At 35.6% G+C, this 17,372-nt stretch overlaps 1 protein-coding gene and 1 pseudogene across 3 annotated transcripts; both read left to right on the forward strand.

Annotated features, from left to right (window-relative positions):
- Positions 1-76: 76 nt before the first annotated feature.
- LOC125858137 (autophagy-related protein 16-like) lies at positions 77-15,456 on the forward strand. 2 transcript variants are annotated; one of them, XM_049537827.1, is made up of 5 exons: positions 77-84; positions 8,051-8,177; positions 9,959-10,140; positions 11,503-11,698; positions 14,186-15,456. In XM_049537827.1, coding segments are annotated over exons 1-5 (1,530 nt in total). In that variant the 5' UTR covers positions 77-82; the 3' UTR covers positions 15,209-15,456. The 2 variants fall into 2 exon arrangements, with proteins under 2 accessions (XP_049393784.1, XP_049393783.1); XM_049537826.1 differs by lacking the exon at positions 77-84 and adding an exon at positions 7,801-7,941 and having other exon boundaries at positions 14,186-15,455.
- On the forward strand, positions 186-7,240 carry LOC125857603 (autophagy-related protein 16-like; annotated as a pseudogene). Its single transcript, XR_007445687.1, has 4 exons — positions 186-325; positions 4,013-4,194; positions 4,521-4,701; positions 6,035-7,240. The product of XR_007445687.1 is annotated as an autophagy-related protein 16-like (transcript).
- Positions 15,457-17,372: the final 1,916 nt, after the last annotated feature.

The following is a 17,372-nucleotide window of genomic DNA, read 5'->3' on the forward strand; positions in this document are numbered from 1 at the left end:
GCCTGATTTTGGTGGCTGACAAAAAGATGAAGTTCAGCTATTGACCTGACGAACTAGAGTGTGATTCGGCTATTGATCAAATATGTAAGTTATACTAAACAAACATATTAATCTTGAGTTTTTTCCAATATCCAGAACTGATTTTGTTCGATTTCATTTGAATTTTGAAGATTTTTTTTTGTTTTTTTTGTGTTAGGGCATACAAAGAAGTTGCAATAGAAGCAGTAGAACATGCTCTAAAGGCCCTAAGAAATCGGCATTTAGTGGAAGAAGGGGCTTATGCCCCCCTGCTTTGGCTGCTTTCAATAGGTCTCCCATTTTGCAGGTGCTCTTCTATTCTCCATAGTTAACTCTTTTTTTTTTACTTTTCGAGTTCGTAATTTGGTTGATTTAGTGTTTTCTGTGCGTTGAAAGTAGCAGGTTCAGATGAACCTGGTGATCGTACGCCACATACATCCGCTTCTGACTGTGTCGGTCAGGGCGGATCTACATGGATCCGAACCCTCTTTGTTGGAAAAATTACACGGTATATATAGGATCAAGTTTTTGATTTATATGTATATACCAATTGTTGAACCCTCTGAACATAAGCTAGGGGCTTGGTTTAGTGGTAAAGGGGTTCAAGAATTCACAAGATAAGTGCTGGGTCGCGGGTTCGACTCCACGTAACAGCGTTTCTTCCCCATATTTCAACTAATTTTCATTTTTATTTTCTAAATCAATGAAAAATCTGTTTTGTTTGAAAACCTATTGGGATTTATACTATTTTATTAGATATTAAAAAATAAATTTATTTTCTATTTTTATAAAATAAGTAAAACTTATAACGTTTTTTAAGTTTTCATAATTAAAATTAAAATACATTCTCTCATACTCATTTTAAGTCAAATGTTTAATTTATATTTGATTAAGGAATAATATAATTATAAGTAAGATTAAATAAATAAGAGTAATCATTTAAAATTTATAAATAAATACGGTTGTCGCGATATTTTTCAATCTTGATAATTATTGCGAATTTTATTTCTACAATATGATCGGATTTAAAAGTATTCCTTAGTTAGTTTCGAAAATTGAATAACGTTTATATACAACAATGACAAAGACAAGACCCATAATTATAGTTTTAAAAAATACATTCTCATACTTATTGTAATGTTATGTCAAACGTATACTTACTCGATTTTATTGTTTGTGTTGAGGTAGAGTTGAATTTTTTTAGTTGCTTAAATCTGATCCAATCCATTTGTATTTGACCCGCCCCGCTTATATGGATACTAATAGTGTGCTTACTTATCTTTTTGAACCCCTCGATGGAAATCCTGCCTCCGTCACTGGTGTCGGTGGAATTGCATTAAGTTTTTTTTTGTTCACAGTCGTTCATAATTGGGCTTGCACATTAGTTGATTTCCCTGGTTTTATGTCTGAGCGGGATCATGATTCATGGCAGAATTCCAAAATTTTCAACTTAGATGTATATTTCATCTGTTGTTTTATGTGATCTTGTATCGATCTAACGAACATGAATTCACTTCCCCGAAATTTCCCAAATGTGAGCTTTAAACAATAATTTATTCTGCTTAACTGGCGCTGGAAAACAACTTGCTTTTGGTAGGGTTTAAAGACCAAGTTACTTGTGGATGGACTTTGTTCCCCAAAAAGTTATGGGCACCACCTCCTTGTTGGCAATAAAACAAGAAAAAAATGAGAAATTAAAAAATAGAAAAATGAACATTTAGGGTGTGTTTGGTATGAAAGGAAAATATTTTCCATCAAAAATGTTTTTTTTTTTTTTGGAAAATAAGTTGGTTTCTAACTTATTTTCGTATGTTTGGTTGGTGAGGGAATTTTCCGAAAAAATATGTTCTTGTGTATGATTGGTGTATGAAAAACATTCAAAATATCTTTTATTTTAGACTAGAGAGTAAAAAATACATTTTAGGAAAATAGGTTCTGATGTGAAAACCAACCCAATAATCGATCCGGCACCTCAGGATCGAAACACGGTCCCAAGACCCAACCCAGGACCTAACCCCGTCTCCTGACCCGAGTCCGACATTCGGACTGAAATATGATCTTGAGACTCGACCAGAGACCCAACCTTGACTCCCGACCCCAACATCCAACTCAGGATACAACTTTTGAATCGAAATCCAACCCCAAGACCCGACTCGAGACTTGACCCCGACTCCTGACCCAAACATCCGATTCAGGATCCAACTTATGAATTGGGATCTGACCCCGAGACCCGACCTAACCCCAACNAAAAAATACCTTTTAGGAAAATAGGTTCTGATGTGAAAACCAACCCAATAATCGATCAGTCCCAAGACCCAACACAGGACCTAACCCGTCTCCTGACCCGAGTCCGACATTCGGACTGAAATATGATCCTGAGACTCGACCAGAGACCCAACCTTGACTCCCGACCCCAACATCCAACTCAGGATACAACTTTTGAATCGAAATCCAACCCCAAGACCCGACTCGAGACTTGACCCCGACTCCTGACCCAAACATCCGATTCAGGATCCAACTTATGAATTGGGATCTGACCCCGAGACCCGACCTAACCCCAACCTTGAATTGAGACCCCGATCCCGACCCAAAATTTGACCTCCAATCCTAACTCGAGATCCGACCCTGACTCAATCTAAAACTCGGGAGCTAGGTTTCAAATCGAGGTCGAGAGTTGGGTCTCGAATTGAGAATCAAGAGTTCGGATCCAGGATTAGTATCGGGAATTGATAGGTGAAACTTAAGTTAGGATGGAAAGTTGAAGAGTGAGGTTCAAAATGATTTTGGAAAATGCTTTCCTAGTTTTTTTGTTTTTTTAAGAGATGTCATTTTTCCTTAAATTTGAGGAAAAAAAGTTGATTTGAAAAACATTTTCCAAAACATTTACGCCAACCAAACATGAGAAAATTGGAAACCTTTTCTAGAAAACATTTTCCTTCGTACCAAACACACCCTTAGTGACCATTGATATTTATGTAAATAGAGAAAACAAGATAGAGAAACTCTTGTTGAGTTGAGTGATTAACGACCTACATGAGAGTTCTTTGTATATGAGTTGGAGCAAATAAATAAGACAGCTTCCCTAGTTCTTCTGATTCTTAATAATTGTAAGATAACGAAAAATCTCTATGCAATGTTGTTAATGGTTTTCTTGACTTTTAATATGTTCCCTCAAAGAATCTAATCCAGTCATGAGATTTTGCACTGCATGAGACTGACTTGGCGATGGCGCAATTGCACATACATCAGAAATGACTGGATTTGAGGTGCATGCTACCAGGTTGACGACAAAGACTATCATGCTGTCAGCGTAACCAGATCATGTTCAATTCATAGTGCTGACTAATGATATGATGTTGATTGGGCAAATGTGAGCCATTAATTTGACAGCATAAACTGCTAACTTGAAACCTCAGCAACATGAACGGAGGACTTCAGGGCCACGGTTTCACCTTTTCATTCATCTTAACTAGATTAAGCTCCGGAAGATAGAACTTGATACAAAGTGAAACAAGAAAAAGAAAAAACTGTTGTTAAATGGAGTGTTACAACATATAAGAGGATTCTATATGTAGGAGCTTTGAGCTAATCAAATGAGGAAAGTTTTCTAATTCTGTGTGTTCGTTTTGTTAGGACATGATAGTGGAAAATGTTTTACCGAGTATTCTTGTCAACTCTCTTGACTTTCAACAAAAACGTAATTGTAAGAATGTTTTGTGATATATTTAATATTTCTCTTGGCTTTTAAGCAGTTCATATTTTGTAGTTTTTTCCAGGTAGTGAGTCACTTGGCATGCATGATGTAGAGTTTCCTTATTGCCAATAATATCGTGCTTAAGGAATGAGATGCAGGTTAAACTGACCAACTGCAGCTTTCTACATAGAAATTTTAATTACCGGTGAATGTGGAATTGTTTGCACTCAGTCACTTCTCTTCTAACTATGCGATGCTGAGAAAGTTATCCGTGTGCTTATGTAGTTCCTGTGATTTTAGGGTTCAGACTGGAAAGAGAAAGCTAAAAATCTTGAAGTGGAACTTCAACAGTGTTACAAAGATCTAGCACTACAGTCAGTGCAGCTTGTGGTCGAAAAAACTGAATCCAGAGCATCAAAATCTTTACTTCAGGAGAAGGAAACTCTCATTACTGACCTTCAAAATGCGCTAAATCAAGCAAGGTGTTATTCTCATCCTCCTAAAACATTTGATGTCCTAAATTACACTCTTCCCTTTGCGACAAAAAAGAAGCACGTGAAAAGTAATAAAAGGACAGAAATAAAGGAATACACTAGGATTGCTTAGAATTATGATCCTTACCAAAAGGTGATTCTGTTTCAAGCTTCTGAATGAACTATCATGTTTAAGATTATAAAATAGTATCTTAGTTTCCCAATTTAACAAATAAAGTTTACTTTTGATGTCCTAAGATGAGCTCAACTGTTTTACTTTGGTTGCCAGGATGGAGTTTAACTGCTCAATTCTTTCATTGATGAGTGTGCTGCAGGGATGAATGTTCACGTTTAACTGAACTTCTTGAGGAAAAGAGTAAATCTTTGGAATTGATTATATCCAAGCATCAGGAGCTTAAGGCACAACGTGAAGCAGTTACTCGGAGGGCAGAAACTAAAATATTGGTTGACCAATGGTGGCTGCAGAAGATGCAGGATGCTGAGCGCCTTAATGAGGTATTGAGTAATTCTTGCTCTTTATCCTTTTGTGTGCTTTGCTATTTGTGGTTTTTTAACATTTTGAACCTCTGACTTTTCATACAAATTGAGTGTTCATCACGCTTCGTTACTGTTAGAGAGCTAAGATGCATATTTCTGTTGCAGTAATAAACTGTAGTTTAATTAATAATGTATCACCAATTCAAGAAGCCTTATTTTGGCTTCTCGTCATGGAGATTTCTCTACACTTAATATAACCCTCAACCTGTTCAGTTGTTCTTATATCCTTCAACTACTGTCCCTGTTACCCATCCATGTGGCACATTCTTTCTTTTATGATGGTGGTGTTTGTGCCGGCTTGTGCATACCTCGACTACTCCACTAGTATTTGGTACCTCCCACCAGCATAGGTACCGAATAACTCTATCCATCAAGGCTTAGGTAGATGGGAGAAATAATCTAGAGTGTTTATCACTACTGGGATTTGGAACTCCATGCGGTTTTCACTCACTTCATTGACCACTAGGTGACACTCTTGGATGCTATCAATGTGGCATACTCTATCCATTTTAAGACTTCAATGATGAAGAACTACTACTACCAAGAAGGGGAAAAATGAAAAATAAAATGATAAAGAACTATGCTAATATTTTAAGTATAATCTAGCCTTTAGGTTTTGGACAGATGAATGACATAAAGCCACCATAAGATAAAGGAGTATCATATCTTATGAGTCTCAAATATTAACAACTTGTGGTTCTCTAAATATTTGGGTAAGTAAGAGCACATACTGAAACTCCAGATGCTCAACATTTTACTTTCCGTCATGCTGGAGTGGCTGGTGGTGATCGGTGTAGGATTTTATTACTGGGGTATCTCCAATATCTTCGTCTCATAATAACTATTTCATGTCAGTATTATGCAAATTTTCTGAGATCTGGAAATGAACTGTTAGTAAGGGTTATTATTGGTTTGTCGACATGTATTTATTCAATGAATGGTAGATGCATCTTTTGCCTTTTTATTAACAGGACTTAGTGACTGTTTGGTAGTAGTTCTCCATGCTAAAACTTTTAATCATGTTGTTCTGCCACCAAAACGAGGAGGCGAGCTCCATCTCTTAACAAGTTATTCTACAGCAAATCTACCCTGTAATCTGAACAAAATTCAAATCTTTGACAAGTTTGGCTAATCCAAAGGAACTGCCAATGATCATTTATTCAATTCTCCTAATAGAATAATAGGGTTAGGGGCACTATATTTTCAGTCAGTATTTTTTATATGTTTTACAATGATTTACCCATGATAGGTTCTCTTGCATTTTCTTATTTGTTATTTTTTGTGTTGCTAGTCTAATGCTCTCTATGAAAATATGCTTGATAAGTTCAAGATCGCCAGTATAAAGAAACTTCCTCGTCCACAGGTGGACGGTGTGGTCCCCCAAAGTGAAGATGCTGCAGAAGCTTACTTTGAGTCTTCCATTCCTAGTACATGCTGGCAAAGGATCCCCGCCCATGATGGTGGATGTACCTCGATTCTTTTTGATTATAAGTCCAGTAAATTGATAAGTGGTGGGCAGGATCGGGAAGTTAAAATTTGGGATACTAGAAGTGGAACATTAAGTAACATTCTTTATGGTTGTCAGGGTTCGGTCCTTGATCTTTCCATTACACATGATAACATCATAGCAGCAAGTAGTTCAAATGCCTTGTATGTGTGGAATGCAAATTCAGGCAGGATAGACCATATTCTTAATGGGCACATCAACAAGGTTTGTGCAGTTGATGTGAGCAGACCTTCAAGTCCCTATGTGGTGAGTGCTGCATATGATCGCACAATAAAAGTTTGGGATCTGCAGACGGGTTACTGTAACAACACTATCATATTTCACAGTAACTGTAACAGCCTTTCGTTAAGCACGGATGGACTGACTCTCTGTTCCGGTCATGTTAATGGTAATCTTAGATTATGGGATGTTCAAACAGGCGAGCTTCTGAGTGAAGTTGCTGCACATTCAAAGGCTGTTACATCAGTTTCACTCTCTCAATATGGAAACATGATATTAACCAGTGGGAGAGACAACTTGCACAATCTATTCGATATACGCACCCTTGAAATTTGTAGCACTTTCAAATCAAATGCAAATCGAGTTGGATCTGATTGGAGCCGATCCTGTATTAGTGCCGATGACGGTTATGTTACTGCAGGTTCTGCTGATGGATCTGTTCATATTTGGTCAGTATCAAACGGTAAAATGGTAAGAACATTGAAAGAACACACATCCTCTGTACTTAGTTGTTTATGGGGTGGTTTTGGTAATCCTTTGGCCACCTCAGATAAGAGTGGAACCATATGCATTTGGTCATGATATCAGTTCAAAGATTGCTCAGTAATTGAGATTTCAGTGAGGATCACGAGTGTCATTGTTGATTTTTAGTTTTCTTAAAGCACAAAGTTGGTCATCATAGTGATTGTGAAGCCATAAATGAGCATCGTCCATATATAAACATCATGCCAAAAGGGGCTGACATTGTAATATTAAGCTGATTTTTTAAGATATCTTTTGTTGATATTGATTGGATTGTGGATGTATGAACTGTTAGTTTTTTGTGGAAAAATAAAGTGGTCTTTCGTGGTGATAATTTTCATGTGTATGTATATTCGTGCTCACAAGTTTGGGTCTTGAATAATCAAATATTCTCTCTATCCCAAAATAATTTTTTTAAAAAATTATCTCAAAATAAGTGTCGCATTAAGAAATCAAGACTATAAGGGTTGTTTGGCTAGAAACAAGTTATTTTAGGGTTAATTATCTTGGAATAAGTTATCCCACTAAGTATATGGAATAATTTATCTGATACAAATGGTGGGATACTTTTAAGTAGTACTCTCACCGTCCATTTTTACTTGTGCACTGTACCAAAAATAGTTGTCAAATTTAGAAAACTAAGAAATAATTTATTATTTTATATCTATTCTACCCTTAATATTAAATATTATTCAATATCTAATATATTTTTCAAAGTATCAAATTTAATATATTTAATGAGCAATATAATAATATTATCTTATTAATTAATGGGTCAAATATGATCTCACTGGAAACAAAATTGGTTAGATCGGTATAAAACGGGGCACACGACCCGGCCCGACCAAAAAACCAAGGTCAGCTGCTACAGGAAAAATGAATTCATAATAGCTTCTTACGAATCTGAATTTCGCAAATTGTGTGTGTGATTCGGCAAATTGATCAAATATGTAAGTCGTAAACATATTAATCTTAAGGTTCTTTCAATATCCAAAACTGATTTTGTTCGATTTCATTTGAATTTTGAATTTTGAAGATTGTTTTTTGTTTTTGTGTTAGGGCATACGAAGAAGTTGCTATAGAAGCAATCAAGCATGCTTTAAAGGCCCTAAGAAAGCGGCATTTAGTGGAAGAAGGGGCTCATGCCCCTGCTTTGGCTGCCCTCAATAGGCCTTTCGTTTTGCAGGTGTCCATCTATTCTCCCTAGTTGCTTTTTTTTTTTTGTTCTTTATCGAGTTCGTAATTTGGTTGATTTAGTTTTTTCTATTATGTTTTATGACTTTATTGAGTAATGAGTACTTTTAAAAAAACAATTATTGAGCTGTGCGGAAAGGATCTGCAAGAAGCTACCCAACATTAATGAACGTTTTGTATCCAATTTGGCATTTTCATCTGTGTTTTGTTTGTTAGACACGAAAATTATAAGTGCATATCATGTCTAGAGGTGGTTCCGGGATTTAAGTTTCAAGTGTTCAAAATTTAAGATTCTGAGGATTGAACCTTATTATATCTTTGAAGTTTTAGGTTTGTATCTACTATTTGTTGCAATTTTCATGGAAATTCATATATAAATTTATTCAATGCGTTGAAAGGACCATAAGCTACATATATCCGCCTCTGACCATGTCGGTAGAATTTCATTGTTTTTTTTAAATTTTTTTATCACAGTCATTCATAGTTAGGCTTGAACATTAGTTGATTTCCCTGGTTTTATGTCTGAGTGGGATCATGGGGGACTTCCAAAATTTTCAATTTAGATGTATCTTTCATCTGTTGTTTTATGTGATCTTGTATCGATCATACTGATTGAACGAACATGAGTTCATTTACCTGAAATTTCCCGAATTTGAGCTTTAAACAATCATGTATTCTGCTTACACTGGCGTTGGAAAACAACTTGCTTTTGGTAGTGTTTTTAGACCAAGTTACATGTGGATGGACCTTGTTCCCCAATCAGTTATAGGCACCAGCTCCTTGTTGGCAATAAAACAAAAATAAATGAGAAGTTAAAAAATTGAAAACTGAACATATAGTGACCATTAATGTTTATGTAAAGAGAGAAAAGAAGATAGAGAAACTCTTGTGAGTTGAGTGATTAATGACATACATGAGAGCTCTTTGTATATGAGTTTGAGCTAATAAATAATATAACTTCCCTAGTTCTTCTGATTCTTAATTGTCGTGAGATAACAAAAGATCTCTATGTAATGTTCTTTATGATTTTCTTAACTATGTTCCCTCAAAGAAACTAATCCAGTCATGAGACAAACTGATTGTGCACTGCATGAGACTGACTTGGCGATGGCACAGATTGTGCATACATCAGAATTTACTGGATTTGAGGTGATGCATGCTACCAGCTTGACGACAAAGACTATCATGCTGTCATCATAACAGATCATTGTTCAATTCATAGTGTGATAATATGATGTTGAATGGGAAATGTGAACCATTAATTTAACAGCTTAAACTGCTAACTTGAAACCTCAACACCATGAGCAGAGGACTTCAGGGCCATGGTTTCACCTTTTCATTCATCTTAACAAGATTAATCTCTGGAAGACAGAATTTGATACCAAGTGAAACAAGAAAAGAGAAAAATCTTGTTAAATAGAGTGTTAACAACATATAAGAGGATTCTATATATAGGAGCTTTGAGATAATCAAATAAGGGAAGTTTTCTAATTCTTTGTGTTCCTTTTGTTAGGACATGATAGTGGAAAATGTTTTACGGAGTATTCTTGTCAACTCTCTTGACTTTCAAGATCACTTGGTATGCATAATGTAGAATTTACTTATCGTGCTTAAGGAATGAGATGCAAGTTGAACTGACCAACTGCAGATTTCTACATAGAAATTTTAACTACAACCTGTGAATGTGGAATTTTTTGCACTCAGTCACTTCTCTTCTAGCTATACGTTGCTGATAAAGTTGTCCGCGTGCTTATGTTGTTCCTATGGTTTTAGGGTTCAGAGTGGAAAGAGAAAGCTGAAAATCTTGAAGTGGAACTTCAACAATGTTACAAAGCTCAAGCACGACTGTCAGAGCAGCTTGTGGTGGAAGTAGCTGAATGCAGAGCTTTAAAATCTTTACTTCAGGAGAAGGAAACTCTCATTACTGACCTTCAAAATGAGCTAAATCAAGCAAGGTGTTATTCTCATCCTCCTAAAACATTTGATGTCCTAAATTACACTCTTCCCTTTGCGACAAAAAAGAAGCACGTGAAAAGTAAGAAATAAAGGAATACACTAGGGATTGCTTAGAATTAGCTGGACAAAAACTTCAGTAATATGATCCTTACGAAGAGTTGATTCGGTTTCAAGCTTCTGAATGAACTTTCATAATTATAAAATAGTGTCTTAATTTCCCTGGACCAAAACAGAATATTTGGGGTGCAAATTTAGCGATGTGTTGGATGAGACAGATGTGGAAGTGAGACTTGCCGCACAAGTCATTCCTAAGAAGGAAAGTTTTAAGTATCTTGGGGCTGTAATCCAAGGGAGTGGCGACATCGACGATGATGTCACACATCGCGTTGGGGCTGCTTGGATGAAATGGAGGCTTGCCTCTGGAGTATATTGTGATAAGAAAATTCCACCGAAACTTAAAGGTAAGTTCTACAGAGTGGTAGTTAGACCGGCCTTGTTGTATGGAGCGGAGTGTTGGCCAGTTAAGAACGCACATGTTCATAAAATGCATGTTGCGGAGATGAGGATGTTGAGATGGATGTGTGGGCACACTAGGAGTGACAAGATTAGGAATGAGGTTATCTGGGAGAAGGTGGGAGTGGCCTCTGTGGTGGACAAGCTAAGGGAAGCGAGACTGAGATGGTTTGGACATGTGAAGAGACGGAGTGCAGACGCCCCAGTGAGGAGGTGCGAAGTAATGGTGGTAGAGGGTACGCGGAGGGGTAGAGGTAGGCCCAAGAAGTATTGGGAAGAGGTGATTAGACAAGACTTGGCTATGCTTCACATCACCGAGGACATGACTCTAGATAGGAAGGAGTGGAGGTCGCGTATTAAGGTTGTAGGTTAGTAGGGTTAGCAGGTTGTCTTCCCTTGCGAGGGTTTGGGGTGTTAGCGTTTGGAGCAGTCCTAGCCTTTTGTTGTTTACTGCGTTTCACTCCCTATATCTTTCTTGTTATTGTCTCATTTATTTGATTATACGCTATCTGTTGTATAGGCTATTATGTTTGCATATATCTCTCCTAGCACTTAGATTTGATGTTCTTGAGCTGAGGGTCTCTTGGAAACAGCCTCTCTACCTCCACGAGGTAGTNCTTAGAATTAGCTGGACAAAAACTTCAGTAATATGATCCTTACCAAGAGTTGATTCGGTTTCAAGCTTCTGAATGAACTTTCATGTTTAAGACTATAAAATAGTATCTTAGTTTCCCAATTTAACAAATTCAGTTTACTTTGGATGTCCTAAGATGCGCTCAACTGTTTTACTTTGGTTGCCAGGATGGAGTATAACTGCTCAATTACTTTCATTGATGAGTGTGCTGCAGGGATGAATGTTCACATTTAACTGAACTTCTTGGGGAAAAGACTAAAGCTTTGGAATTGCTTATGGCTGAGCACCAGGACCTTAAAGCACAACTTGAAGCAATGACTCTGAGAGCAAACAATGCTGAGGCAGAAAATAAAACGTTGGTTGACCGATGGATGCTGCAGAAGATGCAGGATGCTGAGCGCCTTAATGAGGTATTGAGTAATTCTCGCTGTTTATCCTTTGGGTGCTTTGCTATTTGTGGTTCTTTAATATTTTGAACCTCTGATTGTTCATACTTCATACAAATTGAGTGTTCGTCATGCCTCGATACTGTTTGAGAGCTAAGATGCATATTCTGTTGCAGTAATAAATTGTACTTTTATTACTAATGTATCCCAAATTCAAGAAGCCTGCATTTATTTAGGCTTGTTGTCATGGAGATTTCTCTACACTTAATATAATCCTCAACCGGTTAAGTTGTTCTTCTATCCTTCAAACACTGTCCCTGTTACCCATCCATGTGGCACATTCTTTCTTTTATGATGGTGGTGTTTGTGCTAGCTTTTGCATACCTCGACTACTCCACTAGGATCTGGTACCTCCCACCATCACAGGTACCGAATAACTCTATCCATCAAGCCTTAAGTAGATGGGAGAAATAATCTAGAGTGTTTATCACTACTGGGATTTGAAACTTGTCATGTGGTTTTTACTCACTTCATTGACCACTAGGCCACACTATTGGATGCTATCCATGTGGCACACTCTATCTTTTTAAGACTTAAATGATAAAGAACTACCAAAGAAGGGGGAAAAATTGATAAAGAACTACGCTAACTTTAGAAGCTTATACTTCAGTATAATCTACTGCCTTTGGGATGTGGACAGATGAATGATATAAAGCCTCCCTAAGATAAAGGAGTATCATATTTTATGATTGCTCAAATATTAACAACTTGTGGTTCTCTAAATATTTGGGAAAGAAAGCGCCCAAACTGAAACTACAGATGCTCAATATTTTACTTTCCCTCATGCTGGAGTGGCTGGTGGTGATCGGTGTAGGACTTCATTACTTGGGTATCTCCAGTATCTTCGTCTCATAATACTAATTTCATGTCGGTATAATGCAAAGTTTCTGAGATCTGGAAATGAACTGTTAATGAGGGTTATTATTGGTTTGTCGACATGTATCTTTTGCCTTTTAATTAACAGAACTTAGTGACTGTTTGGCAGTAGTCCTCCATGCTAAAACTGTTAGCAAGTTATTCTACAGCAAATCTACCCTGTAATCTGAACAAAATTCAAATCTTTGACAAGTTTGGTTAATCCGTTGGAACTGCCATCTTCAATTCTCCTAACAGAATAGTAGGGTTAGGGGAACTATTTTTCAGTCAGCGTTTTTACAATGATTTACCCATGATAGGTTCTCTTGCATTTTCTTATTTGTTATTTTTTGTGTTGCTAGGCTAATGCTCTCTATGGAGATATGTTTGATAAGGTCAAGGCCGCCAGTATAGAAAAACTTGCTCGTCAACAAGTGGATGGGGTGGTCCGTCAAAGTGAAGATGGTGCAGAATTTTACGTAGAATCTTCCATCCCTAGTACATGCANAAATTCAACCCGCCCATATATGATATGGGTAAAAATTGATTGGGTAATAAATGGGTTGGGGAAAATACTAGTTTACGCATATTTACCCATATTTTCATATATAAATAGTACTTTACTTAAGAATTCATTATGGAGAAAATATTTTAGTCTTTTTTTAGATGAAAAATGTTGAAAATGCTTCATTTTGTTTTATTGTATCATAAAAATAAAATAAAAAATCCTATAACTTTTCAATATAAAATAAATTTATGTAATAACAAGGGGAAAATATTTTTAACTTCAAAGTAAATGAATATTTGCATTTTAGGACTAAAACATGCTTAATGCACTTTAAGCAATGTCAATACTAAGACATGATTTGCTTATTTTACACTATTATTTATTATCCAATATAAAATTAAACAAATAAAAAAATATATAATTATAATTAACAAAAGAAATGTACATTTAAAATATATATTTTTGGAGGGTCAAAGACTTCACCTTTTCAATTATAGAGAAGAAAATAATAGTTCTATAGAATAACATAAAAAGGAAGAGAAGTTACATTATTTTTAGTGATATCATGAATTTTGAGTGAATAAAAGTTAGAAGCTTAACCCATTTGGCTAATCCATATTTTACCCATATTTTTATGGGTTGAATATGGGTATCAATCCATATTTTACCCATATAAAAAATCACTCATCCAACCCATTAAAATTTGGGCGGATTGGGTGGGTTACCAAAATATGGGCTCATTTTGCCGGCACTACTTTTAATTAACAAAACGTAGTGACTCTTTGGCAGTAGTCCTCCATGCTAAAACTTCTAATCATGTTGTTCTGCCACCCGAAATAAGAGGCAAGCTCCATCTCTTAGCAAGTTATTCTACAGCAAACTTATCCTGTAATCTGAACAAAATTCAAATCTTTGACAAGTTTGGCTAATCCATTGGAACTGCCAATGATCATATCTGCAATTCTCCTAATAGAATAGTAGGGTTAGGGGAACTATATTTTCAGTCAGCATTTTTTATATGTTTTACAATAATTTACCCATGATAGGTTCTCTTGCATTTTCTTATTTGTTATTTTTTGTGTTGCTAGGCTAATGCTCTCTATGGAGATATGTTTGATAAGGTCAAGGCCGCCAGTATAGAAAAACTTGCTCGTCAACAAGTGGATGGGGTGGTCCGTCAAAGTGAAGATGGTGCAGAATTTTACGTAGAATCTTCCATCCCTAGTACATGCAAGCAAAGGATCCCCGCCCATGATGGTGGATGTGCCTCGATTCTTTTTGAGTATAACTCAAGTAAATTGATAAGTGGAGGGCAGGATCGGGCAATTAAAATGTGGGATACCACAAGTGGATCATTAACCAACAGTTTTTATGGTTGTCTGGGTTCTGTTCTTGATCTTTCCATCACACATGATAACAAATTCATCATAGCAGCAAGTAGTTCAAATAATTTGTATGTGTGGGATGCAAATTCAGGCAGGATACGGCATACTCTTACTGGGCACATTGACAAGGTTTGTGCAGTTGATGTGAGCAAATTTTCAAGTCGCTATGTGGTGAGTGCTGCATATGATCGCACAATAAAAGTATGGGATCTGCAGAAGGGTTACTGTAACAACACTATCATATTTCACAGCAACTGTAACAGCCTTGCGTTTAGCATGGATGCACTGACCATCTGTTCCGGTCATGTTGATGGTAATCTTAGATTATGGGATGTTCAAACAGGCAAGCTTCTGAGTGAAGTTGCTGCACATTCACAGGCTGTTACATCAGTTTCACTCTCTCGGAATGGAAACATGATATTAACCAGTGGGAGAGACAACTTGCACAATCTATTCGATATACGCACCCTTGAAATTTGTGGCACTTTCAGATCAAATGCAAATCGAGTTGCATCTAATTGGAGCCGATCCTGTATTAGTGCCGATGACGGTTATGTTACTGCAGGTTCTGTTGATGGATCTGTTCATATTTGGTCAGTATCAAACGGTAAAATGGTAAGCACATTGAAAGAACACACATCCTCTGTACTTTGTTGTTCATGGAGTGGTCTTGGTAATCCTTTGGCCACCTCAGATAAGAGTGGAACCATATGTATTTGGTCATGATAATCAGTTCAAAGATTGCTCAACAATTCAGATTTCAGTCAGGATCATGAGTGTCTTTGTTGATTTTAGTTTGCTTAAAGCACAAAGTTGATTGTGAAGCCACAAATGGGGCTGACATTGTAAATACCACATGTTTTTAAGCTGAAAAAAATTAGATATCTTTAGTTGGTATTGATTGCATTCTAGATATGCATCATGCACTGTTCATTATTTGTGTAAAAATAAAGTGGTTTTTCGTGGTAATAATGTTCATTTGTATGTATTGCCGAGCTCAGAAATTTGGGTTTTGAATAATCAAATATTCTCTCCATCCAAAATAAGTGTCGTTTTGGTATTAAAAAATTATGCTAAAATAAGTATCGCACTAGGAATTCAAGACAATAATGGTAATTGGTTTGAACTATACCCTTGTATTAAAAAACTACTAATAGAGTTCAATTCTTAAGAAATATCTAGTAAGTAGGAATAATTTAGTAATTATATCTTACATTTTTTTTAATAGGTAAGAAATGAGCTAAAATGATACTTATTTTGAGATGGAGGAAATAATTAATTTCGGAGAATCTTCCAACTGATTAGGTAGAAAGATAAGAGTTTTAATCACTTTAAGCTAACACTTGTCTATGATTTGCTGTCATGCTGTGATTGCATGGGGGTAAGACCATGGAAGACTAATTACATTTGAAAACTTAGAACAGAGGCAATTGTTTTGGAGTTTAAGTTTTATACTCTTAACGATATAAACTATACTTGTATAATCAGTTCAATTATACCTAAAAAGGTAAATTGCAGATGATTTTTTATGATAAGTATCAATTAATAACTTGAAAAAATGGTTATTAACCTACTACTATCAGGGGCGGAGCCACCTTAATTGGACACCCTTCGTCGAAAAATTATACTATATATACACATAAAGTTTTGACTTATATTGATATATATGGTATTTTGGACACCTTGAAATAACAAAGTAACATGTAGTGCAGATGGCTAGGGCTATTGCAAACCCACTCGCTTCCCATGTTCGAATCCCTGCTTCTCTTGAGTGACCCAAGTTCAAATCTCACAAAATAAGGATTTCTTTTCAATCAAAATTGAATTATTTTCTTAAATTTTGATACTTTTTCCTTGTGGAATAAGATTTCTTATATTTTAATACATTTTCCTGGTGGAATAAGATTTCCTTAAATTTTAATACATTTTCCTTTTGGAATAAAGTTTTCTTTCTCTATAAATAGGAGACCCATTTACTCAAATTATCACAATATTATTAAAAATAGAATCTCTATAAATCATCGTTTTTAAAAAAAAATTACTATTCAAAGTTCGGACCTCCTTCATAAAATTTCTGAAGATTTCCTTAAATTTTATTACATTTTCCTTTTGGAATAAGGTTTTCTTTCCCTATAAATAGGAGACCCATTTAACCAAATTGTATCACAATATTATTAAAAATAGAATCTGAAATAGAATCTCTATAAATCATCATTTTTTAAAAATAATTTACTATTCAAAGTTTGGACCTCCTTCATAAAATTCCTGGCTATGCCACTGCCTACTATAATAAGTTATTAATCGTGTAAGAAATACTTACCGTAACCGTGTATATAAATTAAATTTATTGCATATCTAACAACAAAATAATCATGAGATACTTTACTTCAAGGCAGATCTACAATATTACAAGTTGTTTCATATATTTATTAAGAAATTGACTAAATATCTCTAAATATTTTACTGTAAATTTAATTATTATATATTAATTTGAAATTATTACTAAAACTCACAAATTTCAGATTCTAAATCCGCACCTAAATCGAGCAACTCACAGCATGCATAAAATACAATAGATGACATGTAACATGTGTACATACGTTGCTTCATAATTTTGTTTAAATTGTCAATGAAGCCAAGGCATTATTTTTATCAAGCAAACTAAAACTAAAACAATGACAAGCCGCGTTATTAAAAGCCTTTTCCTCTTATTTTCCCCTTTTGAAATGTGAAAAGTTAATGGATTAGAAACGGTTCAAACCCTCTATCTATACCTTAACAGAAAACATCACTGGCATGCTCTAGTTAATCACTTACAAAATAATTGCATAATACATAAACGTGCATGTTTAACTTGATTTATATCTAAGTTTTTCAATTTCGAGTGTGT

Source organism: Solanum stenotomum, chromosome 3 (assembly GCF_019186545.1).
Source record: "Solanum stenotomum isolate F172 chromosome 3, ASM1918654v1, whole genome shotgun sequence".
Lineage (NCBI taxonomy): Eukaryota > Viridiplantae > Streptophyta > Magnoliopsida > Solanales > Solanaceae > Solanum > Solanum stenotomum.